Raw genomic sequence first — 20528 nt, 5'->3', positions numbered from 1 at the left:
ATTATGACTACAGGACTGATGGCTACTAGACTGAAAATTAAAAACATTGTTTAGAATTAGTATCACTATGTTAGCTTATCTGCACCAATAGAAATGCCTTCCTTCTACTAATGTAATTGTTTCTGTTCCCTTTCTCATAAACACCTTTTACCCTTGTCTCCTAATCTGAACACTATTTGGGTTTCTGCCTAAATAAGTGCTTTCCAAATAGCTACTCTTATTATTTTTTTAAAATCTCAAATAAATGCTTGTTTCCTCTCACTTTGGCCTTTTATTTTTAGGTTATCGCTGGTATTAGCAGTGTATGGGTATACCACGCATAACTAATCCCATAATATGGGAGATTTTGATAGTTTCAGGTAAGGCTAGACTATATATATCTGATTATTTCGTTAGAATAGATTCTTATGAGTAGACTTGAAGCTCAAACTAGAGCCAAAGTATTAAAATTTGGTGTTATCCACGGGTAGGCTGATGGACATCAATGACATCCTGTCTCGCCCTCACCCATCAAATTCTCTCTACACAAGCATGTCCATTCTGGACCTCCCCAGAGCCCTGCTTTTCCTAGTCCTTTGCCTACTGCCCAAGACCGTCTTCTGTCAGGATTGGTGAGCCCTCCACAGGCAGGAGGCGCTGTAGGATACGCAGCGGCTCCAGAACGACCAGGCGCCGCTCTCCCTCGGCCGAAGCTCCGCCCCGCCCTCCCACGCCCCTTGGCCGCTGCCTGGTTTGGGGAAGTGTTTCTAGGAGACGGCGCTGGCCGGCTGCGCCTGCGCGGTGGGCGCTGCCGGGGGCGAGCTGACGGGCGGTGGCTCTGGCTCGCTGAGAGAGTTCCTGCTGGGTCTGGGTCGCTGTCGCCGCCCAGGTTCTCGCTCTTGATGGTACATCTGTAAGGCGGGCTGCCGGCAGACGTCTCCTAGCGATGGAGCACATCCGTACGACCAAGGTAGTCTGGGCGCGGGAGAGCCGTTTGCCGCCGGCCCGGGTCTGACCCGTTGGAGGCGGGAGACCGTGAGAGCTCGGTTGGCCGGAAGAGGGCTGAGGACCGGTCAGGCGGGGGCCTGGCTCCGGACCGGGGGGGCCTGCCGGGCCTAGTGTGAGAGGCAGGGGCAGTTTGGGCCAAGGTGGGTGTGAAGGCCTCCTGTACCCACGGAGGAGTCTCGCGTCCAGTTCAAGGTGTGGGGCTGCAGTTGATTTGGGCTGCTTGAGGTTAAGTCCCCTGAAATTGGTCGTCGCTCTTTCAGCACTACTTTCTTGGGCAAAATTGGGGCTGCCTTTAGCTGCGGGGCCTTTCAGCCTTTCGCCGCCTTAGATACCGGAAAACCAGTGGGTCCACAAATTAGCATTACGATGTTGTGTAAGCTTTTCCTTGTTCACGTGTAATTGTCCTGTGTCACACAAAGTCTTGATGCAAGTTTTGGAGGAGCTGAGATCTGCAGTCGCCTCCACCTTACTTGATTGTCTCGGTCTGTAGTCACCTAGATTTGGCGTTTCCGTCTCTGTGCTTAAACTTTATTATCTTTAGAGTCAGCAGAGGAGTTACCGAGAAGGGAAACTGTTATTCCGTGTTTTAAGGTGTCTGATGGAACTGTTCTTCAGTTGAGCTTATTAAATTCCATGCTTAATTTTTGTGTGTGAAAGGCATTTGTTTTGAGAACATATGTTGTTATGATTCCGTTACAAATGTTAAAACTGAAGGAAATTACAAAATATTATCAAATTCTTTTACCAACGTTTAAGTTAGACTTCAACTTTGGGAGGAAGAAAACATAGTGACCAGAAGAATTAAATAACATGATTTTAAGATCGCTGGGAAAAGCGATCCCACTGTGAATCTTGACTCTTGGCATTTTGCTGAAGCCATCCTTTAATTGCTGCTCATTCTAGAGTTACCGTTCATTTAGGAAAATAACAGCCGTGCATCATCTTCATTTGTTCCACAGAGAATTTGAGACCTATGTCATTAAAATGTTTCACAATCCTTTTTAGGGTGTACGTGGATTTTTATTACGGCTTGTTTTTAATGTTGCATATACTTTACCTAATAAAATTGAAGATGCTAAAAACTAACCCCTTTTTACAAGGTTTTTTGTTTGTTTATTTGTGTTTTAATGAGAAGAAAGATAAAGTAATTCTAGAATTCAAGTTGCTGGCCCCTAAAATTTGAAAATAGAAGGGTGATTAAGTAAATAAATAACCAAACTAGTAGAAGAGGTAGAGGTGGAAAGGAGGACGAGAGTAGGCATCAGATCAGGTGCTTGTCCTGGTTCCAGGGTTCCAGATGTGTGCTGTGTAGTAGCTGTGTGCACATGACTTCCTTCTGTACCAGACTGAACCCCCTCTTTGCATCTTTCATGATGCTTGCAGCAGGGCGTAGCACACTAGCGAAATAGTAAAAGTGAACTGAGTGTATCAATTAGAACAAGCCCTAGTCCTAGGTGACTGGTAAGAGTGAACAAAATATTGGAAAATCTTTCGGATGCCTTGCGTTGTTTTAAGCCTTTCCACTTTAAATTTATAATTGATGTATATCTTTGTTTTTATTTGTGTAGTTGTAGCTCCTCTTATTTCCATAAGATTATTGCCAGTGACGTGTACTTGGTCTTGTATTCCTCTTTAACTACCAGATGATGGACTTTTCTTTACTTAATTTTCTGATTTAGTCTTACCTTTTCATAGTGGGTCCATGCTGGTGGGTTAGTTAAGGTCCTTTTGTGATTTCTTAAAGACTAAAAGATTTCTGACTGTTTTCTGTTAAAATTCTCAAGTGTGCTCCTTTATTACTTTGGATTATTTTTCTGGCATTGGACCACTACTACCCTGGAGTAATCTTAAGTGGCTGTCTGTAGACTGCAATTAAACATGTGCTGGGTGCCTGTTATGTCCCAGGCACTGTACATATACTGGGTACACACCAGTGAGCACAGTGTATTCTGATAATTGTGTGGACTCTAATATTTTCTTAAATTATAACATTCTTTTTTTTAGGAGGAGAATAAAAATGTTTATTATCTTGACGTTAGTGATGTATACATGAATGTATCCATGTGTCCAAACTCATTAAATTGTACATTTCCAATTGTGTGACTTAGTGCATATCAGTTGTATCTCAATATATCTGTTTAAAAAAGCTTGTTTATTGATGTTTTCAGATTGAACATTGCAAATAACCTTTAAGAAACTATCACTTAAAAAACAAAGAAACTGTCTCTTGTCAAGTTTTTGTGTAATAGTAAAGAAAAATAACGATAATTATTTGAAAAGACTATTAAAATATTATTTCCACTTCAAACTATTGGGCTGTTGGAAAAGTCATGATGTATTTTTTCTATGAAATTATAACTTATTCTTAAAAGATTGATTTGAACACAGCCAAATTTTTGTTTCTATTATGTATAGCCTTCACCTGGACATAGTTAATTTGCTGCAAAAATAATTGTAAATATTTCAAACTAAAAATGAATTGCTTTGAGTTTATTTAGCTGTTTAGAATTCTATGTAGTTTAGGCACTACGTTCAAGAATTGACTGTGGAAAGAAAAAGAAAAAAGAAAGAAAACAAAAAAACAAAAACAAACAAAAAAAGAATTGACTGTGGAATAGTACTACGTAGTGATTCGTTACATGTTCAGACAGCTCTATCGGTGACCCTTGAACAACATGGGAGTCAGGAGCACTGACTCCTGTGCAGTTGAAAATATGTGTATAACTTTTGACTCCCCCAAAACATAATCATCCTTGGTATCCAAGGGGGATTGGTTCCAGGACCCTTGTGAATACCAAAATCTATGGATGCTTAAGTCTCTAATATAAAATGGCATAGATCAATACTTACAGTCGGCCCTCTGCATTTGCAGACTCCCAACCATAATGGTGCTTATTAAAAAGCATCTGAGTATAAGTGGGCCTGTGCAGTTTAAACCCATATTGTTCAAGAGGCGACTGCATTTAAAAAGTGGTAATTGCCATTTATTGAGCAACTATATGCCAATGTAGCAAACTATACAATATTATTTCACAATATTTATCATTTAAAATATGTTAGTTTATACAAAAGTGTCACTAATCTCTTTAATAACCCCACCAGTTGGGGTCATCTCCATTGACAGATGAGGAAATAGGCTTAGAAAGTGTAAGTAATCTGCCCAATTAGCTCATGAGGTTTGTCTAACTCCAAAGACTGCATAATGTCTTTTCCATTGCCTCTCTAGTTTTAATCTAATTGTAAAAATATATTAATATGAATTCAGAAATAAAGCCTAATAATTCTAAAAGCTTTGTCTTCCTCAAGAAGAAGGACATAAATAAATAAGTAAATATTTATGAGGTATTGTTTTTTGTATTGTTTATAGTGATTGGTTTTTTTGTTTTGTTTTTGCTTACCAGAGATTTATCAGATAAAGTTTTTTAGCTGAATACCAATTAAATGGTTTTATAGTTCTGAAATTTAGGAATAGGTATATCATCCTGTTTTGGTCACATTTGGTTTATTAACTATAGCGTCAATAAAGATGTCAAGTGTGAATTTGAATTTCTGAAAGAGCATTTCCAAGCTGTATTTAGGACCAGTGTAGCTACTTCCTATCACTGTGAGCTCTAATTTTGCCACATGAAGTAGTCTTGCCAAGAAACAATGGAAATCTACAGAGACAATTCTTCTTTATGCAGTCTTTCTCCTTTCCCTGCTAGGCTCCAGTGCTTTGGCTGACATCATGTATTGATGTAGAATTTTGTGCTGTTTGTGAGTAGAACTTGACTGAATGAAATGGAAGAATGTTTTCCTGAGCTCTATATGAATGACTGTTCCCTAGAGTTTGTTAAAGATTTTCCATGAAAATCTGACCCCGCTTAGTGTTCAAATTAAGTTATTCCAAAGTAATACCCAGTTTGTCTTAGCTTGCTCTCCCCTTTTTGTCATTAGAACGTGAGGTCATACATGTATGTACATAAGTATATGTTACCTATTAGAAAGAGGGAAGGAGATGCAAAACTAAGAATGGACGAAGAATAAGGAGAAAAGGGTATTATTTTAATTGTCTTGAAATATGAGCCAGTAGATTTTGAGGAGCACCTGAATGCCTTCACCACAAATTAGTAAACTGCCATTTTGACTCTCCCTAACGTTATCTCATTATACAGGTGAGAAAACTGAAACTTGCAGTGATTAAATAAAATAATTAGTCTTGCCTAAAACTCAACAGCTTGCTATCTAGTTCTCCTAAGGAAGAGGTGGATTTGGAGCTAGGAGCTTGAATCCTGGTCTTTCTGATACCAGTCGTGTTTTCTTTTTTTAAAGATTTTTATTGGGGAATTGGGGGGATGGGAACAGTGCTGGGGAATTGGGGAAAGGGGAACAGACAAGTTGCTGTCGTTTTTGTTCTCCAATCTAGTTGTGGAGGACGTTGCTTCACTGGCCCAAGTTGGCACCATCATTGCGCTCTTCTCTGGCGAGGCAGCTCAGTCACCGGCTTCTGGACGGCCGCTCACTGCGGCTGCTGGCCGCTCACGCTGGCTGCTGGCCACACACGGTAGCCCATGGCAATCCACTGCCACAGGGACTGCAGCCCACGCCGTCGCCGGCGACTCATGGCAGCCCAGCTCCAGGTTGAGCTGTTGTTCAGCATCTTAGCTGTGGAGGGCAGTGTCACTGGCCCTCATATGTGGGATCCGAACCGGGGCCCTCTGGTGTCCCAGGCCAGTTCTTAACCATCGCGCCACTCGGCCGGCCCCCCAGTCGTGTTTTCTTAACCATTACACTCTCCTGCCTCACAGAGTAATGGTCAAATCAAGAGATCTGAGTAGTGAGGTAGGTCAACGTGAATAGGAATGGAAGGGGCGATGGACTAGAGCAGCGGTTCTCAACCTGTGGGTTGCGACCCCTTTGGGGGTCCAATGACCCTTTCACAGGGGTCGCCAGGTACTCGTATGTGGGCGTATCTGCATGTGGGCCTGGAGACGGATAGAGGAGCGGTGTCTTGGTTCCTAAGACCATGGAAAATATGTGTTTTCCGATGGTCTTAGGTGACCCCTGTGAAAGGTTGAGAACCGCTGGACTAGAGGAACTTAGGTGGCAGGATTTTGTCTAGTATGTAGCTGATCATGAGGGTCTAGAGTTAGGGAAAAGGTTCCCAGGGAGATAGCTTTGGGAGTTGTCAGTGTTTAGGTACTCACTGAAACTTCCTATTGTAGATGAGTTTATGCAAGAATATATAGAGGCTCTGTAGAGAAGGATGTGAAGTTGAGAGAGAAGCGTGGGAAGTTAAGAGCCCTGAGGATACTTAAAAGGGGCAAACAAGAAGGAGAGCCAGAGAAAGTATTAGGGATAAAATGGGAAGAGATGAGTCATGGATGGGAAGGGAACAGCCTTCCCTCTCTAAATTCCTTCTTTGCTTCCCCTTCCCTCCCCTCCTCTGACCTCTCTTCTTCTGCCCCCGCCTTTTCCATGGGCCAGGCCTGTCCTGTTCTAGATATTGGGGAAATTGCAGTGAATAAATCAGACAAAAATCCCTGCCCTTACAAAACTTATTTTCTTGGGGAAGACAACAATTAAACAACAATAATAAGTCAGATATAGAATATGGTAGAAAGTGGTGAATGCTGTGGAGAGAGTGCCAGGGTGCGGGTGGGGGAGGTCAGTTGTAAATAGGGTAGTTAGGGAAGGCCTTACAGAGATAGTGACACTTAAGTGCAGACCCTACAGAGGTGAGGGAGCCAGTCATCTTTACTTGGGTGAGGGTTGGGGAAGTGGTGGAAAGAGTCCCAACAGAGGGAATAACAAGAGCAAAACCCTATGTTGGGCCTGCCTGGTTGGTAAGAAGTAGCAAGAAGAGCGGTGTGGCTAGACCAAAGTGAGTGAAGCAGAGCAAAGACGATTAAAGCTGGGGACGGCAAGTTACTGTAGAGCCTTGAAGGATAATGTGAAATCTTTGCTTTTACTGAGTGAGACAGGAAGCCATTCGTGGAATGTCAGCTGTGTCCAGCGCTGCAGGAGAGCAAAGTAAGACCGGTCAGAGAAGTGCCCCTGGATTTATGACCCGTTTCATTTGGCGATTTATGCAGCCAGAAGCTGTTGTAGGAACTGGGGATACGAACAAAAAAAGATTAAAATCTCTGCTCTTTTGATGCTTACCTTCCACTTCACGAAGGCAATTTGATGTTCTTTCTTTTTGATAGCTAATTCTTGACAAGATGTTAGTATTATGAGTATGGAATAATGATCCTAAGAGTCAAATGGTGCCTGGCAGGAGAAGCCTTCACAGTGCACTCTCTGCTTCAGCAGCCACTGCCATGTAGTTGTCAAGTAAGCACACTGTTAGACGAACTTTGTGGGAGGCCATTGATCTCTTCCTGTCGCTGAGGCCACTTTTCCCTCTTGGGAGTAGATAAATATCTGAAATTTTTTGACATGAATCTGTAAATGTGTGATTTCCTTTGTTTTTCACTTCCTGCTTGGTAATCAGCTGAAATGTGAACTTCCTGTATAGACCATTAGGTTACCTTTTTGTACAGGCCCATAGTTGGCAACAATTCAACTAAATGACCCTTAAAGTAATATGGTGGCATTGTCCATCCTCACCATGATGACCACACCCTCCAGTTTTTTCTCTGTGTTCCATTTTCTTCTTCGTTTACCCTTTTTTTTCCTATAATGTTTTTCCCCTTCCTCATTTCCTTTTGCTTTGGTGACACCTATAATTAAAGGATCCTAACACTGTTTCTGCAGTGCCTCAGTGCTAGTGACCGGAAATATTTATAGTTGCTTCCTAAATATCTGACTTAAAAAATTTCCAAGAAAACACTGGGGGAAATCTGTAGCAACATCTGTAAAGTACTTTCGGTTCCTTGGTGAAAGGAGGAAATAGGAAGCAGCAGTTGGTGTTTAGAAATTGGCTAAGTCTGTAGCTTGAAATCTGTATGTAGATGATTTTAGGGAAGAAAAGATCCGATTTTCTTTATTTTAAAAAATTTATCGTAGGATTTGCAGCAAAGGACAGAATAAACACTATATATTCTCAGAAGTTCTCTTATTTTTTCCAGAACTTCAATTTCAGTAGTAAGTAAACATTTTGGGATAATTTCAGATTAATTTTATTATCTGTCAACATCCGTATAGGGATTGCTATATTGAAGCAGTCCTGCAGTGATTTTCTATTATATTTTTTTGACTTGAATATAATTTTGCATTTACTAAGATAATGAATGAACAAGCCTCAGTTTATTGTCAAGAAGGACTCTTTTTTTCCTCCCAGACTTACATTTCCTTTTATACCCTGTCTTAGTGAATGGCAACCAGTCTGACAAGCTTAAATCTTTAAGAAGCCTGTTTCTCTTTCCTTCTCACATCAGTTTTATTATCTCACCTTGAGCTTCCTCTTTATCCTGTCTGTTGCAGCTTAGCCTAGGCCCTTATCACTCTCTCCGAAGCACCCCTAGATAATTTCATTAGCCTCTTACCTGGTTACCCCACCACCAGTTTCTTCCCAACTCCGCATTTTCCCCACACTGCCTTTGGAAAGATCCTCTGAAAAACCATATCTGGTCATGGACAACTGTGCTTAAAATTCTGTATTTGTACCCTTTTATTTACAACACAGATTCCCTACTTTACCAGGTATTTCTTTTTATCAGATAGAATGTTAAGTCCCTCCCCTTTTATATTATGCCTCTTGAGAATTCTGTATTTTCTCTTTATTAGTCAAGAGAATTTTGTTAATTGTTGCTTTCTTATTAGGAAAACATAGTTTTTCCAACAATAAAGGACATTAGAAAATTGAATTTGCTTTTCAAGTCATGTGTCTCCTCTTCCTTTCTCCATTTGATCTTAGCTAGACAGAAGTTTAATAACAGAGGACTGTCAGAGCTCAACTTACCTTATCAGCTTATCAGCAGTAGTAATTCTTTTGAGCACTTGCTTGCTAAGTATTTGTCAAGCTGACTTGGGATAAAGTACCTGACGTTTATTACCTAACCTTACTGCAGCCGTGGAGGGGGAGATTCAGTTTTTATTGCATGAATCGGTAAACTCTCTTTCCTGTACTGTGTATTTATGTGCATGTTTTCCCCATGTTCTTACATACAAGATGTGTGTATGTGGTGTGTGTGCACACATAATGCAGTTGTATATTTTAAAGGGCCACCTTGTAACAAGCTCTTTAAAGAATGGGAGGATTAGATAAGGTGGGACGTTAAATGTCTGGAGGAAGAGCGTAAAGATAGAGAAGGAACCTACCCTAATGTGAGTTAAGAGCAAGAGAAATCAATTTGGAGTTAAAGTCAGACGGAATTATCAGTTGCATAAGAATGACCTGGTGAACTTCTTAAAAATACAGATTCTTGATGTCCATCTTCTGAGGTGGTGAGTGGAGTAGAGGTGAGGCTTGGGATCTGTACTTTTGCACAGCTTTAGAGGTGAATCAGGTTAACAGCTAAGCTTTGGAACTTGTATCTAGGCAACCAAAATGAAAGTACCGACAAAGGGAACTTCAGATAATTTTGGATGTAGAAATAAGGGGGAATCAAGAAACAGGCTTAGAGTGTTGGGAAGAGTATTTTTACCTGAATTTCCAATCTTGATAGACATCCAGCCAGGGAGAACTATGTAGTATTATCCAACTCTAGAGGAAGCGTGACCTTGTCCTAATTGGGTGGTGGGTGGGAATAGAGGATTGAGTCCACACATGTATTTCTTTTTTTAAAAGCTGAACTATAACTGTATACTGTATTAGTAATTTGCCTGCCTTTTAAAGTTTACTCATTTATTCATAAGTTATTGCATAAGTATCTACTGTTCACATATTGTGTAGGGAAAAGGTGGCAGGGAAAAATGGGGGACAGTATAATGTTATAAAGAAGAATTCTATTTAATAAATCCCTTGGGTGATTTCAGCAAAAGAGACCACTGGTAAGTTGTGGGCAACTTATGTTTTTCCCCATGGGAAATTTCTCTGTGGCACTTCCCCGTAGCTCAGCAGACATTTATTGTATCAGATGCTGTACTAGCCATTGGTTATTCAGACATAAATAAGAGACAGTTCTTGCCCTGGGTATGTTATAGCCTTAGTGGGAGAGATGGGCACATGAGCAGATGTTTTCATTACAGTGTAGGAACTCCTTTAATAGTGGTGGAGGGGAAGATTTTAAAAATATTTGGGCTATAAATTGGTTGGAATTGGTGATTAATTGAATATTGAGGGTCAAGAAGAAGCCATAGGATGATTCCCAGATTTCTAGTATTGGTGACAAGATGAGGATGGAATAACATTAACTCAGATCAGAAATGTAGAATTGGGACTATATTTGTGAGTGAGGGGAAATTAGTTTCGTTTTCAGGGTGCTTAGCATGACTCTTCAGACAACCAAGGTGGAGCAGTGTAGCTTGGTGAGAAGGTGTTCCCGCTCAGAAATCAGACTACGAAACAGGGCTATGTTGGTGCTAGTCCATGTACTAACTGCTACTAGCTGTGTGACGTTGGGGTATTTAACCAACCTCCCTAAGTCTCAGTTTCTGTAAGGATAGTAATAGTACTTACCACAAGGAGGTGTGAAAATTAAAAGACATAATGTAGGATAAGAACTTACCTTAGTACTGGGCATGCATAATAAGACCTCAATATGACGTGAGGAATTATTGTATGTATAGCAGACATTGTAAACTCAGGAGAGATCAGAGCTGGACAGATGGTTTTGGGACTCATTAATGTATAGGCTAAAACAATGACACTTGGGTAAGATTGCCTGTAGAGAATGGAACTCTGAGGAATAAAATAATAGTAACGAATAGGCGATGGGCGAAACGGTTAAAATCGTAACGAAAGAGGTGTGATTGTTTTGCATGTAGAGAATTGTGTGCCTGATAGTCATTTAAGGAGCGCAACAAGGACTATTTATGACCTTTTAAAAATCCTCAGATTTAAAAACTTCAGGTGGACTGTTTTAAAAACAAACACACTGTAGTGTCGTTACAGCCAAATCTGGCATAAAAGTAGTCAACAGTAGTTGATCCCATTGTTTTACAAGTATTCAAATTTAAGTTTTGGTTCCAAGTATGTGATATAATGAAGTTAGGTGTTTTTTTTTGTTTTTTTTAAAGATTTTTATTGGGGAATTGTGGGGAGGGGAACAGCGCTGGGGAATTGGGGGAAGGGGAACAGACAAGTTGCTGTCGTTTTTTTTTTGTTCTTCAATCTAGTTGTGGAGGTCGTTGCTTCACTGGCCCAAGCTGGCACCATCATTGTGCTCTTCTCTGGCGAGGCAGATCAGTCGCCGGCTTCTGGACGGCCGCTCACTGCGGCTGCTGGCCGCTCACGCTGGCTGCTGGCTACACGCGGTAGCCCATGGCAACCCACTGCCACAGGGACTGCAGCCTACGCCGCCGCCGGCGACTCATGGCAGCCCAGCTCCAGGTTGAGCTGTTGTTCAGCATCTTAGCTGTGGAGGGCAGTGTCACTGGCCCTCCTATGTGGGATCCGAACCGGGGCCCTCTGGCATCCCAAGCGAGTTCTTAACCATTGCGCCACTCGGCCGGCCCGAAGTTACGTTTTGATTTAAGGAAGAAATGATCAAAAACTATGAAATAATGTTGACCTCCAAGAGAAATCTTCATTCATGTTTATGAGAAAGAAGTTTTACTCTTGTCTCAGGACAATGTGTGATGATCTGATAGCTTTTGTATGTCAAATCAACTATCAGACCTGAGCTATATAAATCAGATCGTATCTCTAAGTTTCCAGAGGAAAGTGTTAAAACTCAATTCATTGCAAATAAAGTGTTGTGTTAAAAGCTAATATTTTAATTTTACATTTTGAATTTTAATTTATTCGAAACAGGTGTTGTGATACATAAAAAAACTTCCTGTGGAATTAAATTTCTTGGTGTGGTGCTAATTAGCCTTTTAAGTTGTAGTTGTTATTTTGGAAATCATAATTTCAAAATAGGGGCATTTTTTTCTTCAAATTGAGTAAGGGAAAAAATATATATGGCGGAAGTATACAATTAATGAGATAATGGTTAGCTGCCTATTTTGAAGACGTACAATTTACGGCACTATCTACAACATATTGCTGCTATAGCTGTGGACTGAAAATTTTAAGTGGTAATGGTTATTTTACTTTTTTCCATAAGAATGGATAGTAATAAGTACTATTTTTTCAAAATAGTAGTCTCCTGCACATCCCTGGCCAACTCTAACCCACTGTTCAGTGGCAATTTCGTGTGTGTGTGTGTGTGTGTGTGTGTGTGTGTGTGTGTGTCTAGACAAAGATGTACTGTGTACCTCACTGCCTCAGCCACTAAAGGATGCAGAAGCAGCATGTGATATAGTCTATGCCAGGGAATTCAGAGCCACTAAGAAATACAAAGCTAAGAGATTAAATAATTGATTAATTTTCTGAGAGGGATTCCTGTTAGAACATCAGTGAGCCCTGAAGAATGCTTAGTACTTAGCTAAGCTAAACAAACAAAAAAAATTTAAAAAAGTGTTTTTTATCTAAGAGTCAATATATTTTATTTCAAGTGGTAAGTTAAGTAATACATATATAAGGTTCTTATATAGTTAGAGAAGTAAACTACCAGAAAAATCAAATCAGGAAATAGTTAAATGGCTGCAAACTCCGACTTACTCTCCTCACCACTCCAACCAGGACAACGTTTTGTGTCCAGTTCTGTGCTTCTTTCTATTCTCCTCAGACTGCTCTCCCTTCTAAAACAGTCTGTACTGCCATCCTGCCACCTGTTGGCAGCTCAGCAACAGCTCAGCTCGGGCTGGGAATCGAGCTGGCGACCCTGTTGCTCAGAGCTTGCCCTCTTGAGCGAGCTCTTAACCAACTGAGCCACTCAGCCAGCCCTAACACTTTTTTAATTTATACTACACCCCTCCTTCCTGTTCCCCTTAATATTTGTGTTAATATATTTTTATGGGGTTCTTTATTGGTTGTATTTATAACTGTAAATAGTGCCTATGTTGTTTGATTTATGTATTCCCTAAGATATATGAAATGTAATATTCAACATTAAATAAACTCGTGTTTTTGAACAGGAGGAGGAAAAATTTTGAAAATGGTAATTTAAATCCTGGAATAACAGAAAAAGAATTTACACTATTTTTGAGATGAGAACTAACATTTTTTTCTTCTTTTAGGTTGAGCAAGTGAAGTTACTTGACCGATTCAGTACCAGCAACAAGTCATTAACAGGAACACTGTATCTTACGGCCACACATCTATTATTTATAGATGCTCAGCAGAAAGAAACCTGGGTAAGGAGTACCTCTGTTGTACTGTTTATTGTAATCATCGTAATGGACTTGCTCTATTGCTGTTTAGTTTTGAATGTGTACATAAAATTCCAGTCATTGGTTACCTATGTCAACCAAAAATTTTTCAGTCATCTGGTCACTTCTACTCTCCCTCCTAGTAAAACAATGATACCAAGTAGAATGTGGGATTCTTTTGTAGAATACCAAAAGAACTCTTTTTATCTATATAAATAATTATAAAATACCTACTGTTCCTTTCAATTTTTAAAAATCTAAATAATATAGGTTCATGTTAACAGATCAAATGGCATATTCCACAGCATATTTATACCAAATTGTAATTACAGTGTTTAACTTTTTTTTTTTTTTTCTAGTACAAATAATGCAGTAATGGTTATTTTGTATGTTCCTTCCTGTGTATGTGCTAGAGTTCCCTGGAATTATTTGCCTGGGAGTAAGATTACTGGGCCTTAGATAGTCTGTATTCAACCTTACTAAGTATGCCGCCTGTCCAAAATGGTTGTTTCAAAATGTTCTCAGTAGAGTGTGACACATTGTTCACCATCCTCAGCAACACTGATATTGTCAACTGGAGCATTTTTGCCTATCTGGTGGATGTGCAATTTGATTTTAATTTGCCAGTTATAAGGAAGTTATACTTTCAGGTATTTTGGCTTTAGATTTCCTTTTCTTTTTCTGTTGAGTTGTTTGTCCTATTATTGATTTTCCAAGTTCTGGTTTTTAATGTTTTGTCAGGTGTATGTGTTCTAGATTACTTCTCCCAGTGTGTGGCTTGTCTTGTGTGTGTATGTCTTTTAAAGTTTAAAATTTTAGTGTAAAAGATTTTCCATTTTTTCTTTTATGGTTTATGCTGTTTTGTGACTTAAGAAATCTTTCCCTACCTCAAGGTCATAGAAATCCTCCTATATTTTCTTCTAAAAGCTTATGTTTTGTATTTTAAGTTAAGTTGTTAATATAACTGGGAAATATTTGGGTGGATGGTATGGCATAGGGATTCATTTTTATTTTATCTTATTTATGCATAGTTGGTACCATTTATTGTTTTGTTCTATTAATATGTAGTGTCAGCTCTATCATAAGTAAGTGAGGATCTGCTTTTGAGCTCTCTCTTCTGTTCTTTTGGTATATTGATTACACTGTACCAACAGTACGCTCCTCTATTGACTGTAGCTTTTTAATGAGTCTTGATATCTCTCTTTGATTGTACCCTCTTGATTTCCCCAGGAAGGCCACCCACTTGCTATGTGATTGCAATAAGTAAGTTAAGATCCTTCCTTGAGATGTTGATCTTGGAGAGGTTGTATTCCCCAGAGGCTCTGGATCTTTTCCCATCCAGTGTTTGCCCAGGAAGTGCCAGGAGTCTCACCTAGCAGGGCTTTGTGAAGTCCTCTCATATTCTCATCCACTCTATCTACCCTTCCTTTTTTCCTCTGCCTCAATGTGTGTGTTATCCATCTCCTAGAGCTACAAATGAAAGTTTCCCATACAGCTGTTCTTTTAGGTATTGGGAACGCAGTTTTAGAGGCAACTACTTTGTTCTCTTCTTTCCAGTTGTTGTCTTTAAAATGCTTTCTTATCAAAAAAGAGTAATGCTGGTGGCATCACACTCCCTGACTTCAGCTTGTACTACAGAGCAACAATAAACAAAACAGCATAGTATTGGCAGTAAAACAGACACACAGACCAACGGAATAGAATTGAAAACCCAGAAATAAACCCACATAAATATGGACAGATAATTTTTGACCAAGGAGCCAAACATATACAGTGGAGAAAAGAAAGCCTCTTTAATAAATGGTAGTGAGAGAATTGGAAAGCACATGCAAAAGAATGAAACTAGACAGCTATCTGTCACCGTGTACTAAAATCAACTCAAAATGGATCAAAGACCTAAACATAAGATCTGAAACAATAAACTGCATAGAAGAAAACATAGGTACTAAACTTATGGACCTTGGGTTCAAAGAGTATTTTATGAATTTGACTTCAAAGGCAAGGAAGGGAAGTAAAAGCTCAAATAAATGAGTGGGACTGTATTGAACTAAAAATCTTCTGCACAGCAAAAGAAACCATTGACAAAATAAAGAGGCAACCAACAGAATGCAAGAAGATACCTGCAAACAACACCTCTAATAAGGGACTAATATTCAAAATATATAAGGGACTCATAATATAACTCAACAACAAAAAACAATCCAATTAAATGGGCAGAGGACCTGAATAGACATTTCTCCAAAGAGGACATACAGATGGCCAGTAGACATATGAAAAGATGCTCAACATCACCAATCATCAGAGAAATGCAAATAAAAACCCCAATGAGATATCACCACACACCTGTTAGAGTGGCTATCATTAACATGACAAACAATCACAAGTGTTGGAGAGGCTGTGGAGAAAAAGGAACCCTCATACACTGTTGGTGGGAAATGCAGATTGGTGCAACTGCTATGGAAGTCAGTGTGGAGGTTCCTCAAAAAATTAAGAATAGAATTACTGTATGACCCAGCAATCCCTCTCCTGGGTATCTACCCCAAAACTCTGAAAACATTTATCCGTAAAGATGTATGTGCTCCAATACTCACTGCAGCTTTTTATACCGTGGCCAAGACATGGAAACAATCAAAGTGTCCTTCAATGGATGATTGGATAAAGAAGATGTGGTATATTTACACACAGAATACTATTCTGTCATAAGAAAAGATGAAATAGTGCCATTTGGGACAACATGGATGGATCTTGAAATTATTATGCTAAGTGAAATAAATCAGAAAAAGTTGAGAACCATATGATTTCACTGGGATATAAAACTGAAAACAACAAGGGAACAACACTAATAAAGAAATAAAATCTCATAGACACAGACAATAGTTTAGTGGTTACCAGAGGGTAAGGGGGGAGGGGAAGTGGTAGATGAGAGTAAATGGGGTCAAATATATGGTGATGGAAGGAGAACTAACTCTGGGTGGTGAACACACAATGTGATATATATGATGCATTACAGAATTGTACACCTGAAAACCTATGTAACTGTCACCTCAATAAACTTTAATTATTGTTAAATAATTAACAATATTTTTATTATTGTTAAAATATAACAATAATTTGTTATATTTTACAAATTAACAACAATAACAATAAATTGTTATAAAATATAACAATAATATAACAATATATATAACTATATATATAACTATATATAATAATATATAACAATATATAACCAAAAAAAAGCTTTCTTATCAGTATATTCCCACATGTCTGTCTTGAATGAAATCTGTTTAGTGTATTAGATCCATAGAAATGAACATTTTAGATCTAAAAGGAGCCTTACTAACTTTCATCTTTTTTCTCAGTTTATAAATGATTATTTTTTCAAGATCACATAACTAGTTAGTGTCAGAGCCAGGTTCCCTCGTCATTCTTTTCCAGTAAATAATGTTGGGTCTTAATTGGAATCATAGTAGTGGTATAATATTACAGTGGCTTATTGTTTCTAATTCTCTATTTAGATATTACTATTAGATCATTTTGAGTAGCTTGGTACAGATCTGCTAATATAAGTTTTCATAGTGCTAAATCTTAGCCATAAATATGAGCTACTTATGTGTGCTTAATTATGTGTGTTATATATACTTTTAATTTCCTAGGACTTCTCTCGTTAGTCCTTTCTTCAAGCTTGATTACTTCATGTATTTAATCTTGCATGTGAACTTCATATAATTAATATTTATAATATAAATAGTCATCTCACCCTGCCCCCTGCCACATACATTCACACAAAGCAGGTTGGAATTTTTTACTGGTAAGTTTTTAGATTAATTTAGGATGAATTGATCTCTTGCCATGATTGAGTTTTACCCAGAAACCTGCTATGATTTTAAAATCTTTTATTTTCTGGAAAAGTTTGCTATAACTATTTTAAATTAATAGGAATGGTATTAAGAAAAGGAAACCTTTTTTTAGTTGCAAACAGAATATGATAGGTAATAGATGAGAATGATAATCATGTTTAAAATGCCAGCAAGTGCTGAGTTTATAGTAGGACTTTGTATTCATTCATTCATTCAGTAAGCATTTATTGTGATGTAGAAGGTATCAACAATGACACCTATATTTCTGATTTGGCCAAATTCTAAGTTCAAATGTGTAATATATAATATTTGAATTTTTTTTTCATTTGAAGAGGTTCATTATAATATTCTAGGTACTGTGTTAGATGCTGGAGCTATAATGGTGCTCAACTTACCTATAGTATTGCTGCTTATGAAGTTCCCCAAATCTAGCTAGAGAAATAGATATTCACTACACAAGGTATTCACTACACAACAAACTACATGTATACTAAGTGCAATGAAGGAAAAGTGGAGGTTGATATTGTATAAACCAACGTAGGGAGCCTAACTTACTTGAGAAGGGCTGTGGGGATTGTCAGTCTATACGTCCTTCTCAGTGACATGTTGTAAGCCAAGGCCAGAAATAATACTAGAAGTGCCTAGGTGAAGAGATACAGCTACAATATTCCAGATGGTAGGAGCAACTCAGAGTATGTGTAAAGGAGCTTGGTTCATTTGAGAAGCAAAAGAAAGCTATTGTCACTAGAACTTAGTAACATGGGGAGGGGCTTGAAATGAGGCAAGAGGAATGGGAAATACTCTATGGCCATGACACCCTGAATGCAGCTAAGCAGGGTCGGGTCTGATTAGTTCTGGATGGGAGACGTGGGAAATAATGTGACTAGATTACTTTTTTTTTTAATTGTTTTTTAATGGTTCCTCACCTACCTTGTAGAAAATGGATTGGGGGGGGGTCAAGAATGGATATAGAGAGAGTATTTAGGAGGCTATTTATAGTAATCAGGTGAGAAAGAATGGGAACACTGTAGCTAGTGGAGTGACAGTGGGGATGGAGAGAAGCAAACAGCTTACAGAGACATTTAAGGAAAGCAGTTCTCGGGTTTGAGGATGTATTGAATATGTGGAGTGATGGAGGAAATGTTGGGACATTTCTGACTTGGACATTGTCATTTAAAAATTTTGTTTTTGAGTATGTAGTGTATAACATTTGAAGAAGGCACTTCTAACATTTATGCACTGTGGAGGGGAGGAAGATGTTTAGTGCTTTTTATATTGATGATCACGTGGTTTTTTTCATGCTGTAGATATTGCACCACCATATTGCCTCGGTAGAGAAGCTGGCTTTGACGACGTCTGGGTGCCCACTTGTGATTCAGTGCAAGAACTTCAGGATCGTGCATTTCATTGTTCCCAGAGAAAGAGACTGCCACGATATTTACAACTCTCTGCTACAACTGTCAAAACAAGGTACTGTTCTCAGAGACCAAAGCTTACTCGCTCAATTTTGACATGGATTACCTAAGATTCTTTATTTAATATCTCAGTATTGTTATTTTATACTTTAAGTCAAGTTTTTGTGTACTCGATTCTAAAAAATTTGACCTGGAAGTAATTAGAAACATACCTGAGTTGTAAGAATGGTTTCCAAAGAAGAAGTAATAGAAAGGACAAAGTAAGCATTTATAGTACAGCCTTTATTATTATTATTATTATTTTTAAGTATCCCACAACCAGGGGGAGTGACTTGGAAATTGATTACTAAATGAAAAGGGAAAGTCAGGCTCCTTTGGTAGCAATGGGACTGATGCATTCTAATACATTTAATTGACTGTGGAGTGGAACATAAAGATGAGCAGAGGGAAAAGAGAGGGTGAGTCCTGTACACAGTCCTGAGAGGAGTGAGAAGGATACAGGCCTGGTGAGGAATCTGATCACTGCTATACCTTCGGGATCTGGCAGCTTCCTTCCCTCAACATGACTTGAATTACAGAGACCTCTCCAGGGAGACAAAGCACGTTAATTACTGGATATTACTTTGTTTTATATGAACACCGGGATTGTAGTAGTAGGGGCAGGTCTTATGTTCACTCTTCTCTCCTGACCCATAAAGCCTGTACCATTTATCCTATTGTCCCAGGTGAAGCCAGATCTTATGGTACAGATGCTTCTTTGACTACAGGGGCTTATTGTTTTTCAGAAGTCAGTTCTCTCTGGACCTCTGTGCATTGCCATTTTTGGTCAAAACTGTACTATAGAAATGCATATGCTATTTTATGTTCTGTATGCCACCTCTAGTTTTTCATTACAGCATTAGTCTGTTTTACATCTCATTTGGGAAAAGTGGTGGGTGGGAAGAGCCTATTTGTGTCTTTAAATTTTTACTTTTCAGAAAAGGAAATAGGGCAGTAGAGTATTTAATGTATAAGTCTGTATTATTTACTAGCTTTTACTGACGATGTAAATTGACTCTCAGATTGACGTGTGCCTTTATGTATAATCATTTGCATCAAAGAACTGAGAAAATACTAAGTTAAAATATGTTCAGGTGTTAGGCTTCTCTGAAGACTTTAAAGAACAAAATAGAGGAGTAAAACTGGAAAATAGTGAATTAAGCCTTATAAGTTGCATTTTAACATTTGTGTATTTTATATACTACAGCAAAACATGAAGACCTCTATGCATTCTCTTATAATCCCAAGCAAAATGACTCAGAACGACTACGAGGTTGGCAGCTCATTGACCTTGCTGAGGAATATAAGAGGATGGGCGTGCCAAATTCAAACTGGCAGTTGTCTGATGCGAACCGAGAATACAAGGTAACTTGGCGACCTTTTAGGGAAGTTCAGAAAATGTTAGTACCAGAGAGTCACAGAGTATACCATAGTAGCAAGTTGTTTCTGTAAGTTTTAAAGTTTTTTAAAGGTGATTTTTAACCTCATGGTGCATGGAATGGTTATGTTTTGTTTGATTTTTACAGATTTGTGAAACTTATCCCAGAGAACTTTATGTTCCCCGAATAGCAAGCAAGCCGATAATTGTTGGTAGCTCCAAGTTCCGCAGCAAGGGGAGGTTCCCAGTCCTTTCCTACTACCATCAAAACAAGGAGGTAGGAAGCTTTCCTTCTGGTTTTACAAATGTAGCCTGGCCCTCTTCAGGTTAAGTATCCCAAAGAACACTCATGTTTACATTAACAGGTCATTATTATAACGCTGCTGATAGAGACGTGCTGGCTTTTCACTTAATTACATTTTCAAAATTTTAGAACAAAATTACCCTGAATTATAGAAACGTTCATACTTGTCATCCCCCACCCCCATTCTTTCCTTCCTTCCTTCCTTCCTTCCTTCCTTCCTTCCTTCCTTCCTTCCTTCCTTCCTTCCTTCCTTCTAGTAGTGA

The 20528-nt window shown here is 38.8% G+C and overlaps 1 protein-coding gene across 1 annotated transcript in view; it reads left to right on the top strand.

The window, feature by feature from the left end:
* Positions 1-743: 743 nt before the first annotated feature.
* Positions 744-20528, top strand: part of MTMR6 (myotubularin related protein 6) — a 36888-nt gene continuing 17103 nt past the window's right edge. Inside the window, exons 1-5 of the mRNA XM_019651467.1 lie at positions 744-949; positions 13138-13254; positions 18437-18599; positions 19791-19948; positions 20110-20238. Of these exons, the coding sequence (XP_019507012.1) occupies positions 926-949; positions 13138-13254; positions 18437-18599; positions 19791-19948; positions 20110-20238 (591 nt within the window). The 5' untranslated portion in view covers positions 744-925. The remainder of the gene's footprint in view (positions 950-13137; positions 13255-18436; positions 18600-19790; positions 19949-20109; positions 20239-20528) is intronic.

The sequence above is a fragment of the Hipposideros armiger genome, unplaced genomic scaffold (genome assembly GCF_001890085.2).
Source record: "Hipposideros armiger isolate ML-2016 unplaced genomic scaffold, ASM189008v1 scaffold_160, whole genome shotgun sequence".
Lineage (NCBI taxonomy): Eukaryota > Metazoa > Chordata > Mammalia > Chiroptera > Hipposideridae > Hipposideros > Hipposideros armiger.
The sequence above is the reverse complement of the archived record's forward strand: the minus strand, read 5'-3'. Positions and strand labels throughout refer to the sequence as shown.